This window comes from Merops nubicus, unplaced genomic scaffold (genome assembly GCF_000691845.1).
Source record: "Merops nubicus isolate BGI_N331 unplaced genomic scaffold, ASM69184v1 scaffold20761, whole genome shotgun sequence".
Lineage (NCBI taxonomy): Eukaryota > Metazoa > Chordata > Aves > Coraciiformes > Meropidae > Merops > Merops nubicus.
Genome location: NW_008589266.1, coordinates 16,549 through 44,147, shown reverse-complemented (window position 1 = coordinate 44,147; position 27,599 = coordinate 16,549). Strand labels below are relative to the sequence as shown.

Genomic DNA, 27,599 nt, shown 5'->3' with positions numbered 1-27,599 from the left:
AGGGAGGAAGATGAGTCCAAAAATGACAACAGAGCTGTTGAAACAACTGCGGCACGTGATGAAGAATCCCAGATATGTCCAGGAGCCTGTCCAAGCCTACATAGTGCCATCTGGAGATGCCCACCAGGTATGTATGTATGGACGGATTATGGGAATGATTACACTTTCCTTCCTTGTGAAAAATAAAAGCCAGGAATAACTAAAATGATCTTTTGTTCCCTTGCTTTAATGGTTCTAGCATAAAAACCTGGGTAACCTGAGAAATGTCATGTTGGAAAAAGTTTCTGGAGTCTGTTCAGGAGATTGATGTTTTTATGTTCTTGTAACAAATCTGTGTGGATGCTCCACCAGCAACTTCTCATCAGATTGTCTCCAGGGAGCTCATGCTGCAATAAAGGAAGCTTGCCAGAGCACTTGCCGTCCCCATCCTGGCTGTTGGGAAGAATGGCTTTACCAGGAGAGGAAAAGGCATTATCTGGGCTTCAGCTTCCCCATTAGCACCTCCTGATCAACACATACTCTGAAGTGAGGCAGTGAAGGATTAGTTGCAGAGTTTTCCCCTTGCTAGATCCATTTCTTGCTGGAATTTTCTGCCTTATGCTAAAACCCTTCAGATCCCACAGAGAGGAGCCTTTGGAGAGGCAGGGAAGGATGAGGCCACTGGGATGCTTCCCTCTCAATGCTGCTCTGCATCAGCTCGTTCTGGGCTGCAGAGGCAGAGGGAAGTCTGGGTGCAGGGTGGTAACTGTGCTATGTGCTCTTTCCACCATTAAGACTGTTGTAGTCTGTGACATTAATTTTAAATTGCTGAACTGCTTTTTACCTTTCATGCCTGCTCATGTGCTAGTTTCCCTCTGTTAGGAGACCCAAGAACTGCCAAGGGTTTTTCCTTCCTCAGCCATTTTCAGGAAACAAAGACCTGAAGCTTTCCTGGCTCACACCCAAAGCTCCCTTTTACCCCAGGGTGCACGAGAGCAGAATGCAACTGAGTCGGAACCTTTGCCCTTGACTTGGCACTGGGGTGAGCTGCGTCCAGACTTGCCTGTGCCTCGGGACCGTGTGTGCAGCATCATGTTTCCTCTTAGGGAGATCCAAACTTGGGCAGGTAGAGGGAAGGCGTTTTCTGCAGCTGCTATTGTCTGCTGCCTTCCTGCCTCAAGCTGCCTCTATCCATATATAACTCTGGTTTCATTTCACTAGACATTAAATGCTGTCATGTGAGTTGAAGAATGTGACCCTCAGGACTTCTGGGTTTTTCTGTTGCTTTCTTTTCCTTGACAGAGTGCAGTAAAGCAGAGAACCCCATGTTGCTATTTCCTGCCAGGCAAGTTGGTCAGGTTTCTCTGCAGAGCGAATCTATCTGAATGGAAACGATTACTAAAAGCTGCTGATTCTGGCGCCTCCTGACTCGCTAGTGCAGGATTTTGTCTGGGAGGTTTGGGAATTGGTGCAATCGGCGGAAACCTGTTGATCCCTGAACAGGCTTACTGATTCCAGGTAAATGGTGATGAGCTGAGATTTGCAGCTTCCCCACGTTCCAAGCAAGGGTTGGTTTCCTGTATGCAGATAAGAACTTTACAGCTCTGCAGTCAGATTATGCTCTTAGGCAGCTCCCTTCATGACTCAGAAGACTGTGGTTTAATGATACTCAACTCTTTGGTGGCTTTGGGCCATTTCCTCCCCACAGCTTGTGCTACTTATTGCTGTCCTGCCTCTCAGCTGTTCCTGAGGCTGTCCTGGGATCCATATCAGAGAACTTGCCAACAAAGAGGGCTTTCTGTCCTGTGGTGTTGATACAGGGTTTAGATTGAGGGGAACTTTGTTCCCTTCCAGGTTGCAAAGGAACCCCTGGATTGGACTGGTGCTGATAAACCCCAATGCTGCAACTTGCTGACTAATTTCTGCTTGTAACTCTGGGAGTCTTTGAGCTCTGGCATACTTTTAATATTAGTTTTCCTGCCAAGGCTAGAAGGCTTAGGTTATAAGACTGCCAGGAGGCTTGCCACCAGTTGTATCCTTTGCTTTCTATGTTTGGTCGTGTAAGGAGCTGGAAGACTTGCAGAGCTTCTCAAACATACATGACTCTGACTCTGGCTTAACCAAGGCTGCTAATACCTTGCATTTGTGGCTCTTGCAGCCAGCCCTGAATGTTGGCTGCTTTGATTCTTGAAACTTTGGATTTTAAATTTTTTATTATGGTGATCAGTAAGAAGAAATGGACTGTTTCCCTGGGGAGCTGGGTGATCCAAAGGCTGGTGAGAAAAGAGGGCAGTCCCAGGCAAAGGTGGGCTGAAATCCAGACGCAGAGCCTTGCTTCCTTGCGTGAGGGCTAGGTGGGTTTTGTGGCTGGAGGTGTGGAAGGGTCCTGAAGGGGTGAAATGCCATGTGTTTGGGAATGAGGCACCGAAGTCTTTTGCAGTTTGACTAAAAATGCCTGTCTGAGCTTTTGAGGTGTTGCAGTGGTAAATGCAAGACCCATTTTTATACTGAGTCACCCACGCAGTTTACACTGAACCTGGAGTTTGCTTTTGCAGGAATATTCAGAGACTGGGAGAGCTTTCTTCTTAATGGGAGGGAGTGATGTTTGGATTAGACCTTGGGTTTGGAGCCAGTTGCAGCTTAACTGGGGCTGACTTCCACCCCCAGGCCTTGACTCAGTGAAAACAAATTTGGTCAGATCTGGCTGGTCTTCCACATCAAGGAAGCACCTGCCCAGCTCAGGGCCCCATGTTTGGGTTGGCAGAGATGCTGTCTTCTGCTCAGGGCTGGCTCCTGACACATGGCGTGTTCTGAGCTGAGGAATCAGTGGAGTTATAAAGCAAGAGATGGCCTGTGCCCAGGCTGCACTGACCTGTTCCAGATCTGACCAATGCAGTTAGGTTTTTGGCAGTGAACGCCAACCTCCCTCCAGGTAGACAGCAGTGTTCGTTCTTCAGTGACATCAGTATCATAGCACTGGAGGCAGAGAGCTGCACTTTTTGTTGCTGATTGTGGTTGACATTAAACTAGAATAAGCTTTAACTTACTAATGCACCAACCATGCAAGCTCTGGTGATAAGCACCACTGATTTTTTGGGTTCTTTCTGGCTTAGCTGAGGGTTTCTGTGATGCAGCTCCCAGTTCTGTCTGTGTGTCAAGGAGTGATAGGTGTGGTGGAAAGCAGACATGGAGGAGGGCCCGGCTGAAGACCACTGGAGCTGCAAGACAAGCCCCAGGGAAATACCTTGTTGTGACTGTGCTGTGGCCTGTACTTTGTGTGGCATACACAGGTGTTCCCCTTGTAATTTTAGCTCGTGAAAAACATGGGCTCATCTTTGCACAGTGGGGGTTGCTGTATGGAACAGAGCAGGTGGGCCTGCAAATGTTCAGACTGATGGATGGATGAACAATCTTCCCCTGCAGATCCCTCACACTCACTTTCAGAGCCTGTCTGCCTCATTGTAAACTCTTAAAATACTCCCTGGATTTGTCAGTGGATGGAGCAGCATGAGGTATTTCCCATGCAGTCAAGGTCTGTGTTAGTTTAGGTCAGCTTTTACCAGATTTAAAGCTAATAGACTTTATTTCCTTTAAGATTTTTTAAAAAAAAAACTGTTTTAACCTATTCTGTGTTGTTAATGCAGCTAGCTCAGTGTTAACCCTTCTGAAGAACACGAGATCATGTGTCTGCACAAGCAACCAGCCTGTAGACGCTGCTGTGTTGGTCAAGGGAAGAGAAATCCCTGGTCTGAGATCGACTTAATGATATGATCCAGAATGGGACATTTCCAGCATCCCTGTAGGGGTTGGACCCTGGGAGATGGTGTCCCAGCCTTGAGCTGAGGAGTGTAGGAGAGGGGGAGTCGTAGCAGTCAACAGGCTGACCAATAGTTTGGAGAAGTTGAAATGAAGAACCCTGCTCAGTTCCAACGGTGCTCTGCCTCCACGTTCTGTCCTGCTGCTGTGGGCCGGGCGGCCAGGGAGGCAGGCACTGCATTCTGCTCCCTGAGCAACTCTGTCCTCTCTGTCTGCTGAGCCCTCCGTCGTTGTTTTAAAGGGAGTTGGTGGTGCTGTGGTGGGCTGAGGTGGACCCACCCTGTCTGTCAGAGGTGTGCAGAGGGCTGTCATACCTTCCTCAGGTGGGTGTCCTGACCCTTCTCCTCCCCACAGCTGCTGGGTGTCACAGCCCTGTGAGGTCTGTGGGGCTGGACAGGAGGAGGCACAGGGAACTGGACTGGCTCAGAGATGACGGCACCCATGGTCTCAGTTTTCATTAATGGCCAATTTTCTTTAGTTGTTGGATAAAATAGAGGATTTCTTGGGAGAATATCCCAGAAATCTTCCCTAGCAATCAGGAGCAAAAGCTTCTTGGCCAGACCCTCTTTTGGGCTGTGGATTTTGTTGTCCCAAGACTCAGTTTAAAATGTTAATGGTGAGTGGTTGGTAGCTGCTGCACAGGGCATCTCCCCAGGAGGGGAGAGACGCAGCTGGTCTGGGGGACGTTTGGCTGTGGGCTGATGGGAGCAGAGGTGAAGAGTTGGTCCCAGATGCTGTGATATGCGCTTCTCACTCCTGTGCTTTGAACCCTCTGCCTTCTTTAGAACAGTGAAGAGTAACAGATTTGAAGGGAGTGTCTTCTAACAATCAGGTTATTTAAAAGTCGCCCTGGACAGAGACAGAAAAATGTGACATCTAGCACAGTAGGAACTAAAACCACCGAGAATTGGGCTCTGATTTCTCAGTTCAGTTCCTAAACTGTTTCTTTTATCACAGCATAGTTGGGTGCAGAGAAACTTTATGGGCAGAAGAACAGACTTTGGCTATAGACCATTTGTAAGGTACAAATCCAGGGGTTTTGCAGATCAAACATCAATGCTGTCAGCCTGGATTAAGCTGATTTGCTGAGTTGTGCTAATTAATTAACAGACCTACTCAGCAGTTCTGACCTCCGAACTTGCCAGAATGGAATCCCATAAAAGTGGCGTGTGGGCCGTTGCAAGGTACAGTTGTCCTTTTAATTTTGGCAACTCCTGTGGATATTGAATATCTGTGTGTTCTCAGGCTCTTCTGTAATGCTGCCAGCAGATGTGTCCGCAAACAGAACAGGTTGTGATGGATTTGGGGTGAGGATGGACTAGCAGCAGTCTTTGATTCCCTCTCACTTGTCAAACCATGGTCTGGTGGTTTCTGGTGTAGCTGGGTTTTGAGTAGGCAAGGAAGAAGTGAGGGGATCAGCATTAGTTCTGAAAGGTCCTAAAGTTTAAAGTTTTTACATGTTTACCACCTTGATAACTTTCTTTCAATGTCATTGTTGTGGAGAAAAAAGTCTTAAAGGAATTCTTAGGAATGACAGTGAGAAGACTTCACTGGAGACAGTGAATTTTACAGATTTTATGTGCTGATTACTCTGGTCTCCAAGATCAAGGAGTGCTTTTGGTTTCTCTTCCTTTCACACTGCAGCTTCAAAGGCAGCATTTGTTTGTTGCCCAAAGGGGAGGCTGAGTGTGAAATAAACATCGGCAAACTCTGAAGTACTTCAGTGTTTACAGACATTTGTGGGAGAAAAGTGCTGCAGCTTAAAGGAAAAAACCCAAACCAAACAGTTGGACATAAATACAATATAATCAGAGATGATTAAATGTTCCAGCAGAGTAGAGCCCAGGATTTTTTAACTCATTTTGTTCTCTGTGTTGTCCTTTAGGAGAAAAAGCTTATCACAGTATTTGTCATCAGCTGAGCTTTTTTTTTTTTCCCTCTGCTGCTATAAATAATTGCTGCCTCTTTTGTTTTGTAGAGTGAGTACATTGCACCCTGTGATTGCAGACGGGCGTTCATCTCTGGATTTGATGGCTCTGCAGGTACCTTTCCAGGACTTGGGTTCTTGATAATGTACATAATTCCCCTGTAAAGAAATAGTCTCATTCATGGCATAGAGGCAGAATGGAAAAGGAAATCTACCCAGTTTGTTTGGACTATTTTTTTCCCATTTCAGCATCTGCAGAATTATGTCTTGGCTACCCACTGGAATTATGTAATATCAGTGCAATAACAACAAGTTCTCAAAAAATGTTTGACCCCTGAATGAACCTCTTGTAAAGTAAAATCCTGTTAACTCTTTAATATGCTGCTTGTAATCTATGGTGGTCTTTTGATGTGAGGCAGTAGGAGCAGATTTTTACATTGCCCGTTTGGGCTGGGTGAGTGGTAGGTGGGCTTGAGTAGCCTCTCAGTTTAAACAGCCAGGGCAGAAGCACTGCCTTTGGAAACTGATCACTGTGGAAAAGTTTGCTTATCTTGCCGAGACAGGATGTTTTCTTGGCTGTAGGATAGGTCTGTGTTTCAAGAGACCTAGATTTACCCTCGCTGTACCCTGGGCTCTGCAACTCACTCTGCTGTGTGATTGCTGGAAAGTCACTTCGGCCCGTTGAGATCTTTTTGCTCCCCAGTTGTAAACGGGTTTAATAAATACTGCTGCCTATGTGTTTGGAGGGTCTTTTCATCTGTTCCTATAAACTACTCTCGGACCTCCTGTGGAAGGTGATAAATCCAGGGCTGTGGGCTGCTGCTAATGAATAACATGAATCCTGTATTAATTTCATGCCTTCCACATGGCCTCTTCATAACCCTCTGCTCTGTTTTGGGCCCTTGTTATGTACTTGGGAGGGCTGTGTTCCCAGCCTAGTGCTCATCAAATCAGTGATGTTTCATACGGGCTTACCTTGAATTTCTTGCTTCATCTTTTCAGGCTGAAGCAGCTTAAAATGGGGGTTCTGTTGGGGGAGTTTGGTAGAAGACAATGAATTCATATTTGGAAACTCTGCTCTGCAAATCTGGACTTCAGCTTCTGTTGACAAAGAGTATGAACAAGATGTAGAGACTTGAAAGACTTGGGTTTAGTTTCTGTTTGTGCCATTTTGTTTTTTTTTTTAATCACCAAGGGCAAGGCCTTGCTGAGGTGTCACTGCCCCTCATCTGTCTGCTTACACCTCTCCATCTAGAGTCAGTGGAATGGGCCAGGCACTGAAACCAGCAGAAGTTTGTTCATGTTTCCTGCTCAGCCGTCTTGACTAGAGCTGTAACATTTGGGAAAGGGGTGCAGCTGACAGCTGGAAGGGATACCCAGATCTGCTAGTCTAGTAACAGCTGTCCTGTGTGGATGGCCAGAGCCCAGGCTTCCTCCCTGTACGGGGACGGGATGGAGTCTGGGGATGCACAGGATGTGTCACTGTGACGACAGCCAAGTGGAGACCACGGTGTCCATTACAGAGGGTCTGGAAAGCCCCATTTACCAGTCCCACTGACTGACTGAGATATGCTGAAGTTGAATTCATCTGAGGCAATTCATTAAGCTGCATCCTTGCGTCACCACCTCCAGTAGGATTTGGGAGGTTGCCGTGCGGGGGAAGCGCTGAATATCTCCACTGAAACGGGACTAACTTTTGAGCAGTGAGCAGAGCTGCCTTTTGGGGATTTGGGGTGCATTTAAACAGTGCGCTGCTGTCTGTGGCTCTGCATGTTGGCTGCCCACCTCTGTGTCACCACATCTTTCTGCCTTCTTGCCTAGGTACTGCCATAGTAACTGAACAGCACGCGGCCATGTGGACCGACGGGCGCTACTTCCTGCAGGCTGCACAGCAGATGGACACCAACTGGACGCTCATGAAGATGGGTACGCAGGAGCCTGGGGTGCAGCTCCACTGACAGACAGAGAACAGGCACAGCCTCGGTGGTCACTTTGCGCGTGTTGCACCTCGGGCTGTAGGAATATTCCATCATGCAGGGGCTTAGGGGCGTCTTGGATACACTGCTGCTCCTGCTTTAGTGTCCTGAGACTCTTCTTGCTGATGACTCTAGACATTTGTAGATGTAGCTGATGCATTAGCTTGGACTTTTTGGGTCCTGTGGGAGTGCTTCAGTATGACTGCTGCGTTGAACCTTGTTTTTTTCTTTTTTCTTTTTTTTTTTTTTTTTCAAATCTATGGAGGCCTGAAAGATACACCGACTCAGGAGGATTGGCTAGTGAGTGTGCTCCCAGAAGGCTCGAAGGTGGGAGTGGACCCTTTCATTATTCCCGCTGGTTGGTTTTACTTCAATTTATAACTCTGAGTTGGGCAACTGCATTTTATTTCCTTGCTTCTGTGGCTCAGCTGTTGTGTGATGCCATGTAGCTAACCGTGTTTCAGCCCACATGGGGTGGTGGGTTACACTGTTAGGCAAAACAGGTTGGATTTTAGTTTTAGGCCTGTATCACGAGAGCTCCAGAGCAATGTGTTGACTCCAAAACCAAGGGGATGAGAACTGCTTTCTGGGCTTGCAGTGATTCTACCTGAAAAGCAGAGTTGCCATCCACTTCCTTTTGTCCATGCTGTGGCTTGTCACGTGCACTTCAGTACGAAGTCACTGAATTGCTTGGCCGGCATGTGAGCCAGGACACTCAGGCAAAACTCACACTGCTACTCCTGCTTGGTGGTCTCAAGCATCTCTGCAGCTTTCCCTGTAGGAGGCACCTTCCTGAAGAGGTGCTCTTTATATCAGATGACTGTCCCTTTACTCATGCTTCAGAATATGGGGCACTGCAGCCAAGGGAAGACATTTGCTTGATTCGAGTGGGCTAAGGATCAGTCTTGTGGCTGCATCAAAGCTCATCCCTCACCTAGCTTAGATCTAGCATAGTTCTGCACTAGGGCAGAGGACACCCTTGTGGCAGCCTCTGGGGTGTCTTCTTCTAGTAGCTTGTGTCTCCCAGCTGGAGCAGTTCTTCAGCTCAAGTGTGAGGCTCCAGGGGTTTGAGGTTCTGTGCCTGCTGCTGACTGTGGCAGCTACATGTGGAACTGTAATTGTAGTAGGTTTTGCTTAGTTTTTTTTTAAGGGAATGAGCAGGACGAGAGGCTGGAAGGAAAGGAGAAGACTCGGGTTCTTGAGTTTGCCCCCTGTGAATGCAGCCATTGTTGAACCAGTGTGTGTCCTTTAAAGCCGTGACTCTTGCCTCTTTTCCCATGGGCAGACCAGTGGAAGAGGATGTCCAAAGCCTTGAGAAGTGCTGGCCACGACCTCGTGCCTGTTAAAGAAAACCTGATTGATACAATCTGGACAGACTGTCCTCAGCGCCCCTGCAAGCCTCTCATCACGCTCGACCTGAGTTACACAGGTGAGAAGCTTAACTCCAGTGGACAGGGACTTTTTCTACTGCCCTATCCCCCTTTGCTTTCCCCTTACAAAGTAGTGAGGGAAACACTATTGCAGTCCACTGTGATCCACTATGAATAGGTCAAGAAGATGATCAAACCTCAGCTAATGACCCTTTTGTCCTCAAAAATTCAAATAACCATTTGCTAGAGCCTCTAGAGTTTGCTAGAGGTAGCTTCAAAACAAATCCAGGTTGTCTGGAGGACAGCTCGTTTGAGGTGGTTCGTATCAGTTATTAGAAAGGAGTGAGGAGCACAAGCACAGTGGGTTTTGGGTACCTCCAAAATCCAACGCGTTGGTCTGTGTTTGTCATCACCCCCAGTAAAGCTGGTAACTGTAGCTTTTCATACTGTGTTTTGCAGGGGTCAGCTGGAGAGACAAAATTGTAGCACTCCGTTCAAAAATGGCTGAGAGGAAAGTTCTGTGGTTTGTGGTAACGGCCTTGGATGAGGTAGCATGTAAGTCTTTGCATCTCCTTTCTCAGTTCTTCCTGTGAAATCAAGGTCCTTCCTGCCTTAGAAAGGAAGAACCCTGCCATGGTGAGAGGCTCTTATGACTGTTTGTTACAGGCCAGTTAACCTGCATCAAGTGCAGTGGCAATTACAGGTCACAAACAGTGAGCCTGTACTTCTGTGTGGTGCCTTGTTACACCAGTGCAGCTCTTGAGTACATTTTTGGCCCAGTAAGTGCAGCAAATCACCACCTTTGAAAAACAGTGCAGGCAAAGGGAAAGAAGGTTATATATAATGCCTGAGGCAGTTTCAAGGGGAAAAAAACCAATGACTTAAGAGATTTTCTGGCTGTAAAATATCCTGATGCTGCCTCACCCTGTGGGAAGATGGAGGCTGTCTTCTGCTGTGGAGGCTGGGCTGTCAGCAAAGCAGTGCAACATGTGGCTCCTGTACACCAGGCGAGGGTGGGGTACGCAGCGTTCACAGTAATCTTCCTAATTGTCACGACTCCTGAACTCAGTGCTTGGCAAACGCTTTGCTTCAACCCAGTAAAGCAGGGCTCAACTAGTATTTCAACTTGTATTTCAATGCAGGGTCCCACTGGAGAGTCTCCTCCATGTCTGGGGCCCCAGGATGACTAGGTCTCCACACTCTTGACTCCCAGCCCAGCGTGTAGGAAGGGAGAATGGCCAGAAGCAGCAGCAGTGGTTTCCCGGGACTGTTGTTACTGGTGCTGTGTATCCTTTGTGCAGAACTCACCAGTGTGCAGCTGGTGCAATGGGACGTGGCACTGGCAGGCTGTGAGTCTGCTAGTGCCTGTGCCCCAGGTGGGGTCTGGAAGGGGAGAGAGGAAGGTCCTGAGCTCCAGCACGGCCAGCACCACGCGCCTGCAGCAGGGTGAAGCCAGCCTGCTGAGGTCTGTGGGGGCTCCTGGATGTGGGACACTGAGCAAAGAGCTCCTTCCATGAAAGAAGCGCTTCTGAGAGCGGTGAACATGACTCCTCCCTGGGGAGGCCTGCCTGAGCAGAGATTATTTGTCTCACTTTTTCAGGCACATCTCCAATTAAAGTAATGATAAATTGTTGCCCTGAGGTGGTTTCAGATTAAATGTCTCCCGCAAAGCCAAGCTTGTTTATGAATCAAGGGTTTTAAGATGGACCAGAGGAGGTCATGAGAGAAGCTTATTGGCAGGTGCCTGGTTGATTTCCTATTCTAAAGGGGAAGGAGGAGAAATTGTCTTTAATTTATCTAATTCAGTTCATTGTATTAAACTCCAGACAAATTTCTGGGGACAGAAAGAGCCACAGAGGAGCCTGTTGCGTCCTTACTGCATTAGGAGTTGGCTGAGCGAGGAAGTTTGTACCCACACAGTAAAGAGTTCTTTGTGGCTCTTTCCTGCTTTCAAGTGACCTCCTCCTTCCCTGGGGAGAATCAAACTCTATTTTTACTTTTTGTGGTAGAATTTTTACAGTTCAATGAATAAAGCGCTGGTTTGGGATTTAGGACATGTTGGTTCTTTTCCCTGCTGTCCTGCTGGTTGGCCTTATTGCCTTGAGTAACTAATTTCAGCTAATTGGATACCCTGGAGTTTTTATTTGACCCTAAAATCAGGAGTTTAGAGATGTTGAACATGTACTTCCCCTCTTGACTTTGCCTGGAATTGTGCAGGATAAAATATTTGTGAAAAAAAATTAAGACTATGCAGTCTGGATCTGAGGAGTTGCAGGCACCCAAATGAGTGGCCTTTTTGGAGTATTTTAGTCTTGCCTATTGTGTCTCCCTCTTACCTCAAGTACCAAAAGAAGGATTGGAATGAAATGTTAACTTGTAACTTTGAAGTCTTCTGGTTGTTGAGAAGTGAGCTTTTATTACATTGCACAGACCAGAAAGGGCAAAACTACTTTTTTTAACCTGTGTCCTTATCTTTTTTGCCTGTACCTGCTTTCTTCCAAGCCAGCTCTCCTTTAGAAATTAAACCCTAATTTCTTTGTCCGATGGGAGTGTTTAAACTGCAGTTTTGGTGCCACCTCCTGGCAAAAACTTAGGACTGCTGGAAAAGCAGCAGGACGTGGGACAGCTGGGTTGGAGCTGGACTCACGGCCTGCGCCCGTGGCAACTCATTGCTTGACTGTGTTTTGCTGAGATTATATTTGCCTTTCTCTAATGTTGCAAAAGATGAATCAGGACTGTGATTCTTGGCGTTCTTCTTTTCCAGGGCTTTTCAACCTCCGAGGCTCTGATGTTGAGTACAATCCTGTGTTTTTTGCATACGCCGTTATAGGAATGAACACAATCAGGTGCTTGTAATCCCCTCTTCTGTCCCCTGAGATGCATTTTTCTGTGGGAAAGCTGTTCTAGCAAAGCCTTTGTCCTTTCAGAACACCCACGCTCAGGCACTTTAATGTCCTTTCTGAGCACTTTTGTCTTCAATGGTGATCACTGTCCTGCCTTGGTTGGAGTTAGAGAGGCAGCCAAGAGCTCTGCTGCTCTCCTCAGCACCTCGGCTGACTTGCTGGGTGACCTTGGGCGTGATGGCTGATCCCACTGGCTGGCTGTCACCCTGAGATAATGCAGAGGGCCCTCAGAGCCCTGGGTGAAATGTGGGTAGGAGCCAATGCTGGCCTGGATGTTGGAAAACTTTTCTCTAATGTCACTGATAGGTCATTTCAAAACTGCAGGGACTGTGTAGGAAGGTTTCAGGGCTGGCTGATGACAGAAGGCTTCTTTACTGTGACTGCCCTATTTAATGAGCCTCAGCAAGCACAAGTCTTTTAGAGGCATCTCCAGGCTGCTAGTTAGATGCATCTTAGGTAAAACCTGGCTGGGTGAGTAGAGGTTGTATGTGAAGGTTGAGCTGAACATTCCAATTCATTGAAAGGGAGAGCAGCATGGTACTTGGAACAACAGTAGCTTTTCCATTTCCAGATGTTGCCCTTAAAAGTTAGCAAATGGCAATTATTTGCCTGTTACTTTGTGCTGCTTGAAGTGCAGCGATGGGGTGCAGCCATTCTGAATGTGTCGTGCAAACAAAAGTGCTGCCAGTTCCTTTCTTCTCAGCAGGGTGGTACATCTGAATTTCAAAGCAGGATTTAGAGCTGCGTGAGGACCAGTGGTTAAAACAATATAGGATGAAGTATAGTGCATAATTAATGAACTCCTTTCTCCCCAAAATGTCAGCAGAATGGTTTCTTCTTTGCTTCTTTACTCCAGCCACTGTTGGATGTGGTCTCACCCGTGTGCTCTGTCGGGTTTGTTCCTCAGGCTCTTCATCGACGGTGAGCGGATGATGGACCCGGCTGTGAGGGAGCACTTGCAGCTCGACTCCACGCTGGAGCCCGAGTTTAAAATCCAGGTGTTGCCCTATGGATCTATCCTGTCAGAGCTGCAGGCTGTCGGTGCAAGCCTCTCACCCAAGGAGAAAGTGTGGCTCAGTGACAAAGCCAGCTATGCTCTGACTGAGGCCATTCCCAAGGTTAGCAGCCCTTATAAAGGAGAAGACTGTTCTCTCTCTGCTCCCTGTGGTCAGGAGCAGTGCTAATGAGCACAGCTGCCCTCAGCTTCCCCTCTGCAGGCTGGAGCCCGTGCGGAAGGGATCCAGCCATGCTGAGGTACCAAGGGGTGGTTAATCCTGGGGTTGCTCTTGCTGGAGCTGCCCTTCCAGCTCACTAAGCCGATTTACCCAAAGAATTGTCAGCTTAGGATAAGACAAGTACAGTGAGAGAGGGGAGGGAGAGAGGGAGCAGGGTGAACTTGGGTCATTCTGCCCATGGCTGGAGCTTCAGCCTTATGTGGACTAGCAGTCAGGGCTGGAAACTTGGAGAAACTGAAGCAGGAAAGTTGAGCAGGACTTTTGGGAGGGGGCACTGGGTCTGAAGATTGTTCCCCTTATTTATTTCAGCAGCTTGAGAGTATCAGGCAATATGTGATGAATACAGGAGGGACAGGGCGACAGAGCTGTTGCAGTGGGGAACCTTGTGAGTACATGGATAACCTGCAGGCACTGGTTGTCCATGCAGTGAGTGCATCTGCTGAGGACAATTGTAGCATCAGAATAATTTTGGTACAGCTTTGCTTGCTGTGTCTTAGCCTGGTACTTGAACTTGTCTGTCTGGGAGTCCTGCAGTCCACCTAATATTCCAGTTGTCATGGAAGGAGATACTCAAGGAGGGAGACATCATCAACTGTAGGCAAATAAGCTGGTTTCCATGCATCTTGTATTCACCTTTTGTTTGCTAGTGATCACATTCTCTGGAATGCTTTCCAGTTTGCAGAGATATCTAGGACCTGACATGCTGTGAGTAAATATGGCTGAGAGTCAGGGACCAGTGAGTATTTTCCAGATGTTACCTTGGACGACCAGACCCACTGTGCAAAATCTGTGTTTGTGCTGGGTAACTAAACAGTCCAGGCTTACAATCACAGGACTCAGGTGAAGGGGTCACTGGAGGAGGAACTAACTTGTAAAAAGTGTTTGGCTGCGAGGCTGCGTTCATGCTCCACCAAGCAAGCAGGTATCTCTTGCCTGTTCTGTGTAGTGCACAGTTGGGTTGCAGATGTGCATATGATACAGCTGTACCCATGACAACAGAGGTAACTCATGGGGTCTGAAGGCGTTTTCTGTATACAGGAATTTTAAGAGCAGTCTCAGCTTTCTTTTTGTCTTCCAGAAGACAAAACCCCAAGAGCAGGGTCTGTTTGTGTATCTCCAGGCTGCCACAATTTGATACCAGCACAAATCTTGTCTTAAGCTCTCCAGCTCTCACTGCCTAAGTAGCAGGAACCATGTGTTATTGTCTCCAGTGTTGACATTCACTTCTGTACATGAATAGCTTCATTGCACTTGGGGCATCAGGACAGATGCTAAAACCAACCGGGTCTGGAAAGTTTTGTCGCTTTCAGCATATCCCTTTACTGTGGGATGTGGCTCTCTGTGCCTTTGCACTGACTCAAGGGAGATGAGCAGTTTGCCTTGCATGATTCTTTTGTTTGTTTGTTTAAAACCAGCAAGGTGAACATGAGCGAGATATTTTTTTGCCCCTGCTCAGGATTAAATTTTTTTGACATCTTCAACCCATTTCTAGGTGTGTATGGCCTCAATACAAAATGCTGACATTTTGGCTGCTCTGGTTCATGGCAGCAGAAAGCATAGGGCCTGCAGAGCATTCAGGGTTATTTGCTGGTACTCTCTTGACTTCAGTGTCAAATGGCCCTTGCTGTAGCCAGAGTCAGTGGACTAACCTCAGTTTGGGTAAGCTGCTGTAGATGATTTACTCAGAGCATCCATATGGAAAATACAGCAGGTCTGCCCTAGAGTAAGGAATGCAATGAGTAGTAGTGGCATTGTTTACCACGCTAGCACTGGAAGTTTTAGCTGGTACTGAGTCATTACAGTGCTACATGCACTCTATATGCAGTGGGAGAGGCCCTGACTCAAGGAGCTCTAACAGAAAGCAGGAGAGGAAGGACTGAAATGTTTTGATTAAAAACCACTCGGAGAGTCACTGAAAGAGCCAAAGGTTTCCCAGTTCCTCATGTTGGGCATTTTTCTCCAGCTGTACACCGCTTTACACCAGCTGAGCAACTGGTCTGGGGTGCTTTGAAGAACCCCAGTGCTGGAAGTCCATCTACTGTCTGTTTCCATCAAAGCCAATTGGCACTGGTGAAAATCCAGTCTGTTATTAAACACACATCTGCGAACTCTTTGTAGATTTGCTTACAGCTGCATGTAAATATACTTTTCACAGAAGATTAATAAAACCTACCAGTATCTGTAAAAGGCAAGCCAGTCTAAGAATCTGACTGTTGAGAAGTTTTGTCCTGACTCTGATGAAAGGGCTTTCCTGATTTTCCTGTGCCTTCTTCAGTACTTTAGTTTCTGCATAATGTAGTGTAATTCTCTTGCTATTTTTAAGAATTTGGAAACTTTAAGCCTGTAGGATGTGTGAAATTTGTCTTTGCTGAGGCTCTACCAGGCCTTTCCCATGAATTTGGGTGGTATTTGTTTGTATGGTGGTGCATTGAGGATAGGAAAACAGCATGTTGCTTGGGCTGTGCTTGTGTTTGTGTTCATCCCATCCTCTGACATGTGATGGGTAGAGCAGAGAACTATGGGGCAAAATCCTTTGTTCTTGTTCCTTCTTCTGATGCCAAGTGTGACACAGCTTGGATAAGTCATCTCAGCTGGTGAGTCTCTGAAGATGTTCTGAGAACCAGCCAAACATTCTTGTTAATCTAAGGGTAGCTGATGTTTGGGGAAGTGCACAGTTACGGGCCAGTAACTAGTTGTTAATGCAGAGCACCCCATCCAGGCACAGGAAAAGTTTGTCTCAATCTGCTGATGTAAGCTTCTTTCAGAAGTGAACAGTATGTAAAGCTCAACAGTGCAAAAGCCTTTCATGTTTCTTGGGACCTTGATGTGTTTGCCAGAGCTGCTGACCATTAGAAGTGAGAATGGTCAGTGCTGGAGGAGCCAGAGCCTTCAGAGCCTGCCAGATTCAGTTCCAGTGCCCATACCTGGGCTGGGTACCCTTTGCTCCCTGCTACTTAAGGGTGACAGTGGGGTAACAGGTTGGAGTGACTTTCAAGGTCTGTGTGCATAGCCCAAGTTCCACCATAGTCCCTGGGACTGGTGTTTCTCATTAGCTGTCTCTGGGCCTTTAGTGTACGTCAGCAACAGGAAACCCATGGCTCAGACATTGATGTATCTGGTATTTAGGATACCTAAATCTTTACCCTGCTTCTTGGCAAGCTGCTGGCCATTTAATTCCTTGGATTTCCCTGTGGCTCTTCTTCCTTCAGGCTGGGGCTGTTTCTCCTCTTTATTCCCCAGTACACTTAGCTGACTACTGGTAAACAGTATCTGACAGTGCTGAAGGTTGAGCGGGACTGTCGAAGTACAAATTGTGGCCAGGCTGAGTTATTAAACCTGCAGGATTATGTAGTCTGACTAATCCACAAGTAATCCCTGTCCTTCTGCTGCAGGCTTACCGATACCTCACCCCATATACCCCCATCTGCACTGCAAAAGCTGTGAAGAACACGTCGGAAACGGAAGGCATGAGAAGAGCACATGTAAGTGAAGCCTTGAGGAACTCCTTGCACATGACAAGAGGTTTGCTTTGCTTTTAGGGAGAGAAATTACATTTTCCTTTCAGTTTTACTGTTTTGGATTGAAAAGCAAATAAGAATTTGGATAGCAGGATAAAAATGGTTTTGTCAGACATTTACTGCTATTGAAGCAGTTTTTTTTTTTTCTTGCTTAACATTCCCTTGGAGTGAAGAACAACGTTTGTAATAGTGTGAGGAACAAACCTTGCTCTGTTGGATGGCCATGCAGACTTGAGAAGTATTGTTTAGAGTGTGGATCCTCAAAGGGGTGTTCTTTCCCCTTTGTGAGTTCTGTTGTCTTTCTCAGTGGAGTCTTCAAATTGATATCACTTGAATAAACACAGCCTAATGAACAGAGAAATTCTCTGACACGTGGTGCAAAACACAGGCCCAGATGTTCAGAAGCAGCCAGTATCCTCAGACCACTCTGATTTTGTATGATTATCATGACATTCTGAAAATGAGGCTGATTTCCCAGCAAGCTTCGTATTTTCAAGCAAAGAAGCTGCCTGTGAAAGAGGTTCATGGGAGGGCTGAAGTTTTCTCTTGTTTATTTCCTGTTAATTTTCAAGCGGCAGTTTTCACAACAGGAGAAATGTGCCAGTTCTGAACTTGTCCCATGTTTCCTGCTAGCTTCTTGGGAACTGCTACTTTCTATTTCAGTGCTTTTCTTTCCATCTTAGTTAAGAGAAAGTAAATGTGCTTGCTCTGAGTAGAGACACTTTGTCACCTGCCAACTGAGACAAAGGTGCACCTTGCTTTTCTACACTCGTCTTCTTGGCCTCGCATGTTGCAAGCATGTAGTAAAAAAAGGAAGAAAAATGGGGATTATCAGGCAAGAGAGAAGCCAGAATCTGTCTGACAGTGGCTGTGGTGCCATTGTGCCTGGAGGGCGTGTTTCCCTGTTGAATCACTGGATGTGTCATGTGGTTACCTTCCACAATCTGAAGGGCAAGATCTTGTGTGTTGAAGCAAAAGAGACCTGAAAGTCAGATGTGGGGCAAAGACAGTTTTTACTGAGCACTTTGTAATTCTTCACAGCAAGAAGCTTCTCAGCACTAAACCTTTATTAACATTTATTTATTTAGTAGTCTAGATAAATTTCCAGTGCTTGTATTAATTACAAGATGCAGATCCTGGAAAGCCCTCTTTGTATCATCTCTTAGTTTGTGTTTCTTAAACTTGCAGGTCAAATTATTTTGCATCAAACCCTGTTTATACTGAGACTGAACAAATCTTTTTTCTTCTCAATTTCCTTTTAACATAGATTAAAGATGCTGTTGCCCTGTGTGAGCTCTTTAACTGGCTGGAAAAAGAGGTAGTGTCTTAAATTTTTTTTTTTTAACTTGGAGATTTTATTCCTATGTAAAATTCTTCATTAGCATAAACCTTTTGATTGTCTTTAGAGTGGCTTTGCTAGAAGTGGGGAAGCAGTTGGGATTTTATCTGGGTTTTGGGGGGATTTAAAAAAAAATTTATTCAGCCTTGGATGAAAGCATTATTAAAACTTACTGCCATTCATTTTACACGGACCAAAGCCAGAGCAAGGGAGGAATGACCTGAGGAGGCTTAATTTACTCTTAATACTGTCTTGTTTTGGTTTGGTGGTGCAAATCATGAAATAATGTCTAGTTTGGCACAATATTTTGGAATCATTCTCATAATCAGTATTGTCTGGCAGTATAGACAGATTTGGCATTTATGAATGAAGAGGTGCAGTCATACCCATGTGCAGTGAAAATGGGATAAAAGACCAATTACTGGTATTTTCTCTGGATGAGAGGTACACAGTGAAGGTGCAGAGTGCGAGGTGTTACACAGCGACTAACTAAGCTGAGCTCCTTCTGTGCTACTGCATGTCTGAATCAATTGACTTCACCTATGGAGATGGCTTGAGGACTTCCAGAAGGTGCCTCTTTACATGTCTGAGTTCCTCAAGAAGTCTGCCTCAGGGGTTATGAAACCTATCTCTTGCTCCCTTTTTCCTGTTGTCCAGTCCTGGGCAAGTTGTGTCACAGGTTTTAATTTGTCAAATGCCCAAAGTAAAATGTAGCATCCTTTGTTTTTCCTGCAACTATTTCCATTTCTGATTTAAAAGCATAAAAATTCTGCTAATACCACGGGCTGTTGGAGAGAACTGTTTAAGCTTAGTGTAAGCTGTCTGTGAGGAGATGTTGACTGTAAGATGCTAGGTTTGTACATACCTCAGTGACCACTCCCTAGTCAGGGTTCAGCAATCCCACTGTGGCCATCTCTGCTTCCTGCTCCTCACGTGCCTGCACAGTGTTGTTGGGTTTGTGTTTGTCATTACTGAGGAATGAGGACAGAAAACCTGGAAAGAGGCCACTTCAAGACTGGGTTTCATACTGCAGAGATGAGGCCCAGTGCTTAAGCATATAGCATTTTCTTTGCTTGTTGGTGGACTAATCCCACCTATGTCTTTGTCCACTAGGTTCCAAAGGGAACTGTAACAGAAATAATGGCTGCAGACAAAGCAGAGGAGTTTCGCAGGTAAAAAGTAAATCCTCTGTGAGGATGTTTTCTGGGAGGCATTTTTATCCTTTGTTTTTATTTTATTCTTTAGAAATCCAGCTCACTCGCAGACATATTTTACCTGAGGACAAAAAATTACTACAGGATTTCCTTGAACACTTGAAAGAGTTGGGGAAGAATTGGGTCTCTTGGGAGATACAAGTCCCAGCCCACTGGATCCTATCTGCTTTCCTTTTGAGATAGCAATGTGGACTGTCACAGGTTAGGACACTTAAATATTAGACAGTTACTTTCTTACCATGGAGGAGTTGATGTAAGAGTTAGATTTCCTCCTCTTCTGACGGAGAATGAGCACCATTTGTATGTGGAGCTCTTCCTATGTGTGCATCAACAGGACCTCTCAAAATGCCTTTGAGTAAATAAGTAACAAAGAACTTGTTAAGGGTGTCTCTTCCCTGGGTGGTGTAAGTGGTGAATTTTCTGCTTCTAAGGAAAAGGTAGAGAGGGAAAGCAGGTTTCCACATGGTTGGGACAACGGGTCTTTGATCTGTAGAATTCTCCTACCTGAGTCTGCTTGCCCAGATGGCTTTCTAGGCTAAGGGGAGAGTTGAGGTGATGTGAAATTGAGGCTGGGGCTCCCCAGGTGCCTGGCATGATCCTCTTGCTTGTGCTGTAGTGATCACAATCTTTTCTTTCAGCCAACAGAAAGACTTTGTTGAATTGAGTTTTGCTACCATATCAAGCACGGGTCCAAACGGAGCCATCATTCACTACAAGTAAGAGAACCACAACTTCTTTCATCCTGCAGCAAATCTAGTTGGAATGAGCTGTCTGGCTGCTTTGTGGAGTCACGACAGTATGCCAGGGAGATGTAGTCACTGATGATTGCCATCTTGCTTTATTCCACCAGAGCTTCCACACTTACTAAATAAAGATCTCTCCCTGCTGGCAGCATGCATGCATTGTGATGCTGATCTGCTCAGGGGCTGTAGAAGAGGGATATTTTGGGGGTAGAAGTCTGGGAAGGACAAGTATGAACTGCAGACTGTTCTGAAATATGTCCAGAAACAGATGTTGAGGGTTTTGCTGGAAGCAACAAAGCTATTCTCTGTACTGTAATGCTATTTACTGTAGACAAATACACTCCTCAGTATGATCCCTGGCTCAGCATGTGTGGGATTTCCATCATTGCCACAAGAAATCAGAGCCGACACATCCAAGCTTGCCCTTAATATGGTTTCTGGATGGCAGGCGTGGGCTGGAGATGTTAAAACTGTGGAACAAAAAACTTTGTGTTTAATTGAACAGGCCAGTTCCTGAGACCAACAGAACGCTGTCTGTGAATGAGATCTACCTCCTGGACTCAGGAGCACAGTACAAGTGAGTGGGATGAGTGGTGCTGAGCTGTGGTGTTTCCTGCTCCCGGTGACCACCTGCAGGGTCAGCTCACAGGTGCTGTGGCAAGCATGGCAAGGTGTGGTTTGGAGCACAGTGCCCTTTCACAGAGAGCCTGCTCACTCCCTCTCCTCTGGAGCAGGTCTGTGGGGTTCTGAACATAGCCAAGTGCATCAGCCAGAGGGCGAGTGATCCGTGACAGGAGGCCCTGAGCTGGCTCAGGCTCAGGCCAGCAGAGCAGGGCTGCTGACAAGCCTTGTCTGGCGTGGGGGATGAGATTGAGACGTGGAGTTCCCATCTGGGTCCCATTCCCAGCATGATGGTGGCTGTGCCTAGCTGACGGTGTGTGCTTCTGTCTGTTGCAGAGTTGGTGTTAGAGCTGCAGGGAGCGGGCCTGACTGCCCTGGCTTAGCCTGGGGCTGTCTACCTGCACAGCTCAGGGAGTCACTTGCCCTGCCAGGACCTGCTTGTGGGCAGATTTGGATGGTGTTGAGGTCAAAACAAGGTGGGGCAGAGGAGTAGGACAGCACTGCTCAGTAGTGATGTCTGCCTTTCCAGAGGGAGACTCAGAGGCAGGGTTTCTCACCCCAGTGGCCACTGGGGTGTCAGGTGTGATGCTTTCCCAAAAAAGCACATCTGTTGACTCACTCTGTGCTGTTTTGACAGTGCCATTCAGTGGCATCAGTCTGTGCAGCTGTTCACTGTGGAACTCTGACTCCACGGAAAATGAAAGTGATGTTTTTAACCAGTCTAAATAGAGGAGAAGTGGCTTGTTCAGAAAAATGAAGAACAGGCCTGGCTGCTCCTTTGAGATGAGCTTTGTCTTCAGACCTATGTGTTCTTGTTATGTCAGTCAGGAAGAGCTTTGAAAAAGAACCATACAGACATCCTTTGATAAGATTTTTACAAGGAGATTTTTTTTTCTCCCCTCTGATAGCCTAATTAATGATTTCCTTAGTGCCACTATGAAAAGCAGCCCTTTGAATACAATGTAAGCTGGACATCAATGGCACTTGCCACAGCATTGTGACAGGGATGCTCCGCTTGTCCCTGCTGAGAAGTTCAACCTGAGTTCTTTGTGACCATGGTCTGTGTGTGCTGGGGAAAAGCGTAGCCACAGGAGTGAGTGTTTCAAAGGGAACTCATTATTTCAAGACCCTCTGTGTATTTGGCAACAGGCTCAAAATTACATTGCAGAAGGAGTTCAGACATGGTTTCTGATGTCTCAGACTAACCCCTATCCAAACACTGGATGATTTCTAGAAGTCTTAGCTCAAGACACCCAGAGGATGAGGGGGATGCTACACCCCCTACCCCTTTCTTGAGCTAGTAGCTGTCATTTGTGCATAAGTATATATTTTTAAGCTGCTAATGAATCATCTTCCATACAAATAGACTAAATTTGGCCTTCTCTGTTTTCTTCTCAGTGGGCAGGTGCCAGGTGCTAAACTTCAAATTAGCATAGTTTGTATGAGCAGTTTAGGTTCTAATTTGCAAAGAGCTTTGGGACGCTTGTGGGTGAGAGATAGCATTTTGAATTGTAAATCATTATTGCTACATCTGGGGCATGCATTCAGGAATTCATGAGATTAGGAACTCTTACATCATCAAGTCTTGTGTAACAGAGAGCAGATGACTTCACCCAGTTACGATTTTTGATGATTTGCTGCAGTGTGACTGAGTTTTCTGTGCATTCTCACTTTGATCTTTCATTTTCCCTCATCTCTTTGCTTCCTGCATCTTTGTTTGCCTCTGAAGAGATGGTACAACAGATGTGACTAGAACAATGCATTTTGGCACGCCATCAGCCTATGAAAAGGTAAGTTGGCATGTCAGTGTGGTTTGTGATCTGACCCATAAGGGTCATTATTATTAGTGATACTTAAATTAGTAATGTGCCCTGTAGTCAAAGTGCTCTGTCAAGTATCTTTTATGTAACGATATGTGACAGTATTTTTATCAAGACTGAAAAGGAGACTGTCAGACTTCAAAAATACAAACTAAGTAATTTAGAGAATGACATCTTTCTTAAAATGCACACCTCTCATTTGCAAAGTGACATGTCTCCTCTAAGAAATAATAAAATTCAGTGTACTGAGGAGAAACATTACTGGCTTGTCCAGAATGGGAGTTAGGGGTGTTTAATTTAGTGCAAAGCTCAGTGTCTAATGCAAGGCTGCAGTAATGATTTGTGTCTACTGTACCATATCAAAAACCAGTCTGGACTTCTCTGAGGAGGTCTGTGTTGGAAATCCAGCAATATAATTTTCATTGTTTTAAATTACTTCTTTAATTAAAACTAATTTAATCACTATTGTTCACTCAGTGATGAAAATATGCTGTAGGGTATGCTCAAGAAGTAAAACCACAGCCACAAAGAAAACCAGTCAAGTCGGTCAGGTGAATCCTGCTGCTAAACCTGCAGACTGAGTTTGTGACGCACTCTGTTAGAGCTCTGAAGTAATTTAAACTCCTCCTGCTCCTGGTTTGCTTCGGCGTTGCCAGTCATAGGAGAGCATGAGCAAGTCTTTCCAGATCCTCTGCAGTTTGGTACAAGATGTAGGCTTTCTTTCATTCCTGGGAAAGACAGTTTTGTCTCTCCTTGTTTACTTATGGCACACATTTCTTTGACAGGAGTGCTTCACCTATGTCCTAAAGGGACATATAGCTGTGAGTGCAGCCATCTTCCCGAATGGAACCAAAGGTAGGTTGGCAAGTTACAGTGTTTTGACCATAGCAGTGACCGCTGAAGAACCATTAAGTGGTCTGAGAGGAACATTATGGTTGATAGGTCCAGATGGCTAGGCAGATGTTGGGGGTTGTGCCTGTTTCCATCACAACATTTTGTATTATAGATTATTGATGCTTTCTTTCTTGGCATCAACCAGTGCTGAAAATTCAAAGAAGGGAAGTCTGAACAGTGTTCACCAGAGTGAGAGTGACTTTCACCAGTCAGTGGTACTCTTAACACACCTGTGGCCTTTCTGTGCTTGGAGGTTGTCCTTATGCGTAAAGACCCATGGCCTTGTGAAAGCAAAAGTCACTTTCCAGCTTCAAAAGGGCTGGCTAATTCTCTTCCAGTTAATACGGAATCTCTCCTAACACTGAGCAGCATGAGAAAATGGTACACAAAAGATCTGTTCTGGTTTTGTGCAGGAGAAGCTGTTGCACACATCCACCTCTGGTGAATTTGTTGCAGAGCTGTTTTCTCCCTGATCAGACACCTTGCACAAAGATGTCTCTGTTTAGAGTTTTCTCCATTTTGTGTTCTTGGGTAGGAAAGGAAGAAGCTACATAGTGGTATGAGAAACCCCAGCTGGAATTGGAGGGTGTCTGAACTTGGACTTACGGGCTTGGTGTTCACATGTAGGCAGCAGAAATTACCTGCATTCTGGTTGAAACAATCTGAAATGACTGGCTATCCAGTCAAGGAGTCTGGCTGATTGGTTCACCAAATAAAACTGGCAAGTTTTCTACTTTGAGTTTGCTCAGTCACCTTTAAGAAAGATGCTGGATACTCTGTGGGACATATAACCACTAGATCTTCCCTGAAAACCCCAGTGGAGCAAGCAGCAGTGCAATGTTTCTGTTACAGACAGACCATCTGCTGAAGAACTGTGTAATGAGAGAGGGGCTCTTTAGTTGAGAAAGGGCTTAAATGTCAGACTTGCCAAATCTCCCCTCTAACTGCTATCAGTCCTGTCACTTACTTTCATTGGTGGTCTTTTTTTTTTTTTTTTGAGGGGGTGGTTGTGAGTTTGTTTGTTTGGGTTTTTTTGCATGTTCTCCAGGTTTGAGCCTTCAGTATGAAGATCAGCATCTCTGAGGGAGCCTGACTTGATCACATTCTCTCTTCGTGTCTGTCTCTACCCCTTGGCCTGCAGGTCACCTTCTAGATTCCTTTGCCCGCTCTGCCTTGTGGGACTGTGGTTTGGATTACCTGCACGGGACAGGACATGGAGTTGGCTCTTTCCTGAACGTGCACGAGGGTCCCTGTGGCATTAGCTACAAAACCTTTGCAGATGAGCCCCTGGAGGCTGGCATGATCGTCTCCGACGGTATGCGGCATTGGCGATTCTCTCTGCTCACTGCGGGAGGGACCAAGCTCTTTAAGCTGCAGGGGGAATAAGTTGACAATAATTTAAATGAAAGGGGGGATCATAAGTTCTGGTCCTGCCTCCTTAGTTTATCTTGTCATTTAAGCTCTCTAGGTAAAGACCCTCATTTTAACTCTTTCACCTTCTGTAAAGCATCTTTGCAGTGGGGTGCTGCAGGCCTGCGTCCTGCTCTCTGCAGTGCCAGCCCCAGCAGGACTGTGCTGCTGACCAGCCCAGCTCTGGCATGCTGCCTCCCAGTCTGCAGTGGAAGAGCTGGCTACAGTACAAGGTGGACACCAAGCTTTCAGGAGCTAATCCTGTCTTTGCTATGGGCTATTTGAGGCAGCTGTTAAATCTTTATACATGCTGTATTCTTCCAGTAGTAAATTAACAGCCTGCTGGGGTTTACTGAGAGACTTACGTACGTTCCTTCAGGGCTGCAGAGTCCTTTCAAGGGAGTCAGGGGAGCACTCTCTAAAATAAGTGTTTTGGGGAAGGGGTTACCCACATGCCTTTCATAAAGACATGAACATTTTCAGAGTTTCTGGTATTTGGAACACATGTACTCTGTACTCTCTTGAATTGTAAGGAGACTTTCTGAGCTCAAGGACTGTCTGTCTTGTTTCTACTCTCTTTGAGAACTTTTGCTGTCACCTTGCTCGGGGCTTGTGTGCAGATGAAGTGTCAGAAATTTGTTTGCCTCTGTGGATGCCTAATGTCAAGATTGCTTAGTGACTTCAGTGGACTAGAGCCACGGAGGGGAAGTTTGGCCATGGGGGAGTGAGTATTTGCACAGTGAGCTGTGTGGCTTGGTTAATTACTGTCTGTTTCTGCAGAGCCTGGGTATTATGAAGATGGGTCCTTTGGGATCCGAATAGAAAATGTCGTCCTCGTGATCCCTGCTGAAACCAAGGTGAATGACCTGCCCAAGATGCACCTTTCTCCATGATTCAGTGATTGTAAAACTTACAGTACTGGAACTTGAGGTGGGACCATGCTGCGCACAGTTGAATCCTACTCAAGACTCCTGGTCTCCAAAAACCCTGCTTTGGTGAAGCCTGATTCTAAGTCTCCCTTGCTAAAGGGGGCACAGAAGACAGGTCTGCTTCTGCAGAGTTTCCATAGGTTGAAATGTGTATGTGAGAATTGTTTTAAAATGTTTTCTGTGTGGATGTCAAAAAACAGAAGCATCTATATTCATCGCCTTGGAGTCATTGCTGCAGAGTTATCTTCTCAAGTTGGGATTTTCTTCTCTGACAGGGAGTCCTTAGTGGCAGTAGAAGTGAAACTACAGACAGATTTTGACATTATAATTGCCAGTCTGGCTGAGTTGTGCTTTTAGAAATACCAAACTGAAAATGACCATGTAGTCATCAAGCTGAGTCCTGTACAGTTGTGACCTGGGACTTGGCCTCTAGAAAGTGACCACTGAAAGAAATAACTAATATTGATATTGAGATTCTTTGCCTGAACTATAGGAAAAATGTTATTGTATAAGTTCCTACTCTCTACTCCGAATGTTACATGGGTTGTTTTGTAGTGATGACATGAACTGAGGGGTAAGTGCCATCTGGCTAGAGTTGTTCCTAAATATTTACAACCGTGTTTGTCTTTCTCATGCAGTACAATTTTAAAAACAGAGGGAGCCTGACTTTTGAACCCTTAACCCTGGTTCCAATCCAGACGAAAATGATTGATGTTAGTTTGCTGACACAAAAAGAGGTAAGTAAAGCAGGAGGTTTGCATTGCCTTCTTTGCACTGGTTCTGTTCAGTTTACAAGAACCAGCACCCTCGGTTCCATTTCTTAGATCCAGAGAGCAATCCTGCGCAATCTGACTTCATTTTCAGCTTGATCTGGCTTTGAGTGGGAGAGTGGACTAGATGAGCTCTCTGGAGGTCCTCCCAATCTAAATTATTCTATGATGAAGGCAGCAAGGACCCCTCCAGTTAAGTTGTTTTGGTAGATCCCTTGATAGGACACTTGCTGCTGTCACCTCTTTTCCTACTCCTGCCTTAATTTGCTTCTGTGAGACTCTTATGCTGTCACCTCAGACTTACACTGATGACTGCCCCATGTTGTTGCCTGTATCTGCTCTTGACCAGTCCCATTCAGCTACAACACATTCTGCAGTCCACGTGGGGTCTGAGCAGACATCAATGATACCTGCTTAGCAGTATTTATTTCCTGAATAGCTTCACACTCTGAACTTTCTGTTCAGGTCTCCTGCAGCCTTCACTGTGATACATTTATCATCCTGTTTTTCTACCATATTCTTTGACTCAACCTGTCCTCCTTTTCTGAATGAGAATCCTGTTTGCATTTCCTTTTTCTGAAGAGGGCTGTGAAGAGTACCAGGATTTGCTGTAGGGTCACCTGTTCAGATCAGTGGGGCAATTGTGTCTCAGGGCTGCACTCTTCAGTTACAAATTTGCAAAGCTCTCTACCAGAATGTGCCAGGGTAGCAGTTGTGGCTTGCTGGAAGCAGGGGTTTGCAGTGACTTTAAATGCTTGTCAGCTGAACTGAACCTTGGCTTCTCTGAAACCCTGGGACAAATTGCTTCAGTTCTACCCTCATCTAATTTACAGTATACACCTCCATATATTAGAAGTCTGTCTGTTGGGGACTGGGTCCCATCCCAGCCTAACAGCTCAGTCCCAAGGAGCACAGGGGCCTGCAGATGTCTTTGCCTGTACACAACTTGTTAGGGCCCCACTTCTTCTGTGTTTATACTGAATGTCATACTCCTCCTTTCCTCTAGTGCAACTGGGTGAACAGCTACCACCAGAGGTGCAGGGAAGTAATTGGAGCGGAACTGGAGAGGCAAGGCCGGCACGAAGCTCTGCGGTGGCTGCTCAGGGAGACAGAGCCTCTCGTCAGAGTTCAGTAG

At 46.0% G+C, this 27,599-nt stretch overlaps 1 protein-coding gene across 1 annotated transcript; it reads left to right on the top strand.

Moving 5' to 3' along the window:
• On the top strand, positions 1-27,599 carry XPNPEP1 (X-prolyl aminopeptidase (aminopeptidase P) 1, soluble). Its single transcript, XM_008949554.1, has 19 exons — positions 1-127; positions 5,774-5,837; positions 7,544-7,648; positions 7,964-8,056; positions 8,984-9,127; positions 9,528-9,623; positions 11,833-11,914; positions 12,879-13,089; positions 16,599-16,688; positions 17,992-18,042; positions 19,177-19,235; positions 19,916-19,993; positions 20,526-20,597; positions 22,371-22,431; positions 23,247-23,316; positions 24,497-24,670; positions 25,546-25,622; positions 26,333-26,431; positions 27,471-27,599. The coding sequence occupies exons 1-19, from the start codon at positions 11-13 to the stop codon at positions 27,597-27,599; spliced, it is 1,872 nt and encodes a 623-aa protein (XP_008947802.1). The 5' UTR covers positions 1-10.

Coding starts and splice junctions, on each gene's coding strand:
- XPNPEP1 (XM_008949554.1), top strand. CDS start 11: ATGAGTCCAAAAATGACAACAGAGCTGTTGAAACAACTGCGGCACGTG. Junction 18,043..19,176: donor TTAACTGGCTGGAAAAAGAG/GTAGTGTCTTAA, acceptor TTTGTCCACTAG/GTTCCAAAGGGAACTGTAAC. Junction 24,671..25,545: donor TGGCATGATCGTCTCCGACG/GTATGCGGCATT, acceptor CTGTTTCTGCAG/AGCCTGGGTATTATGAAGAT.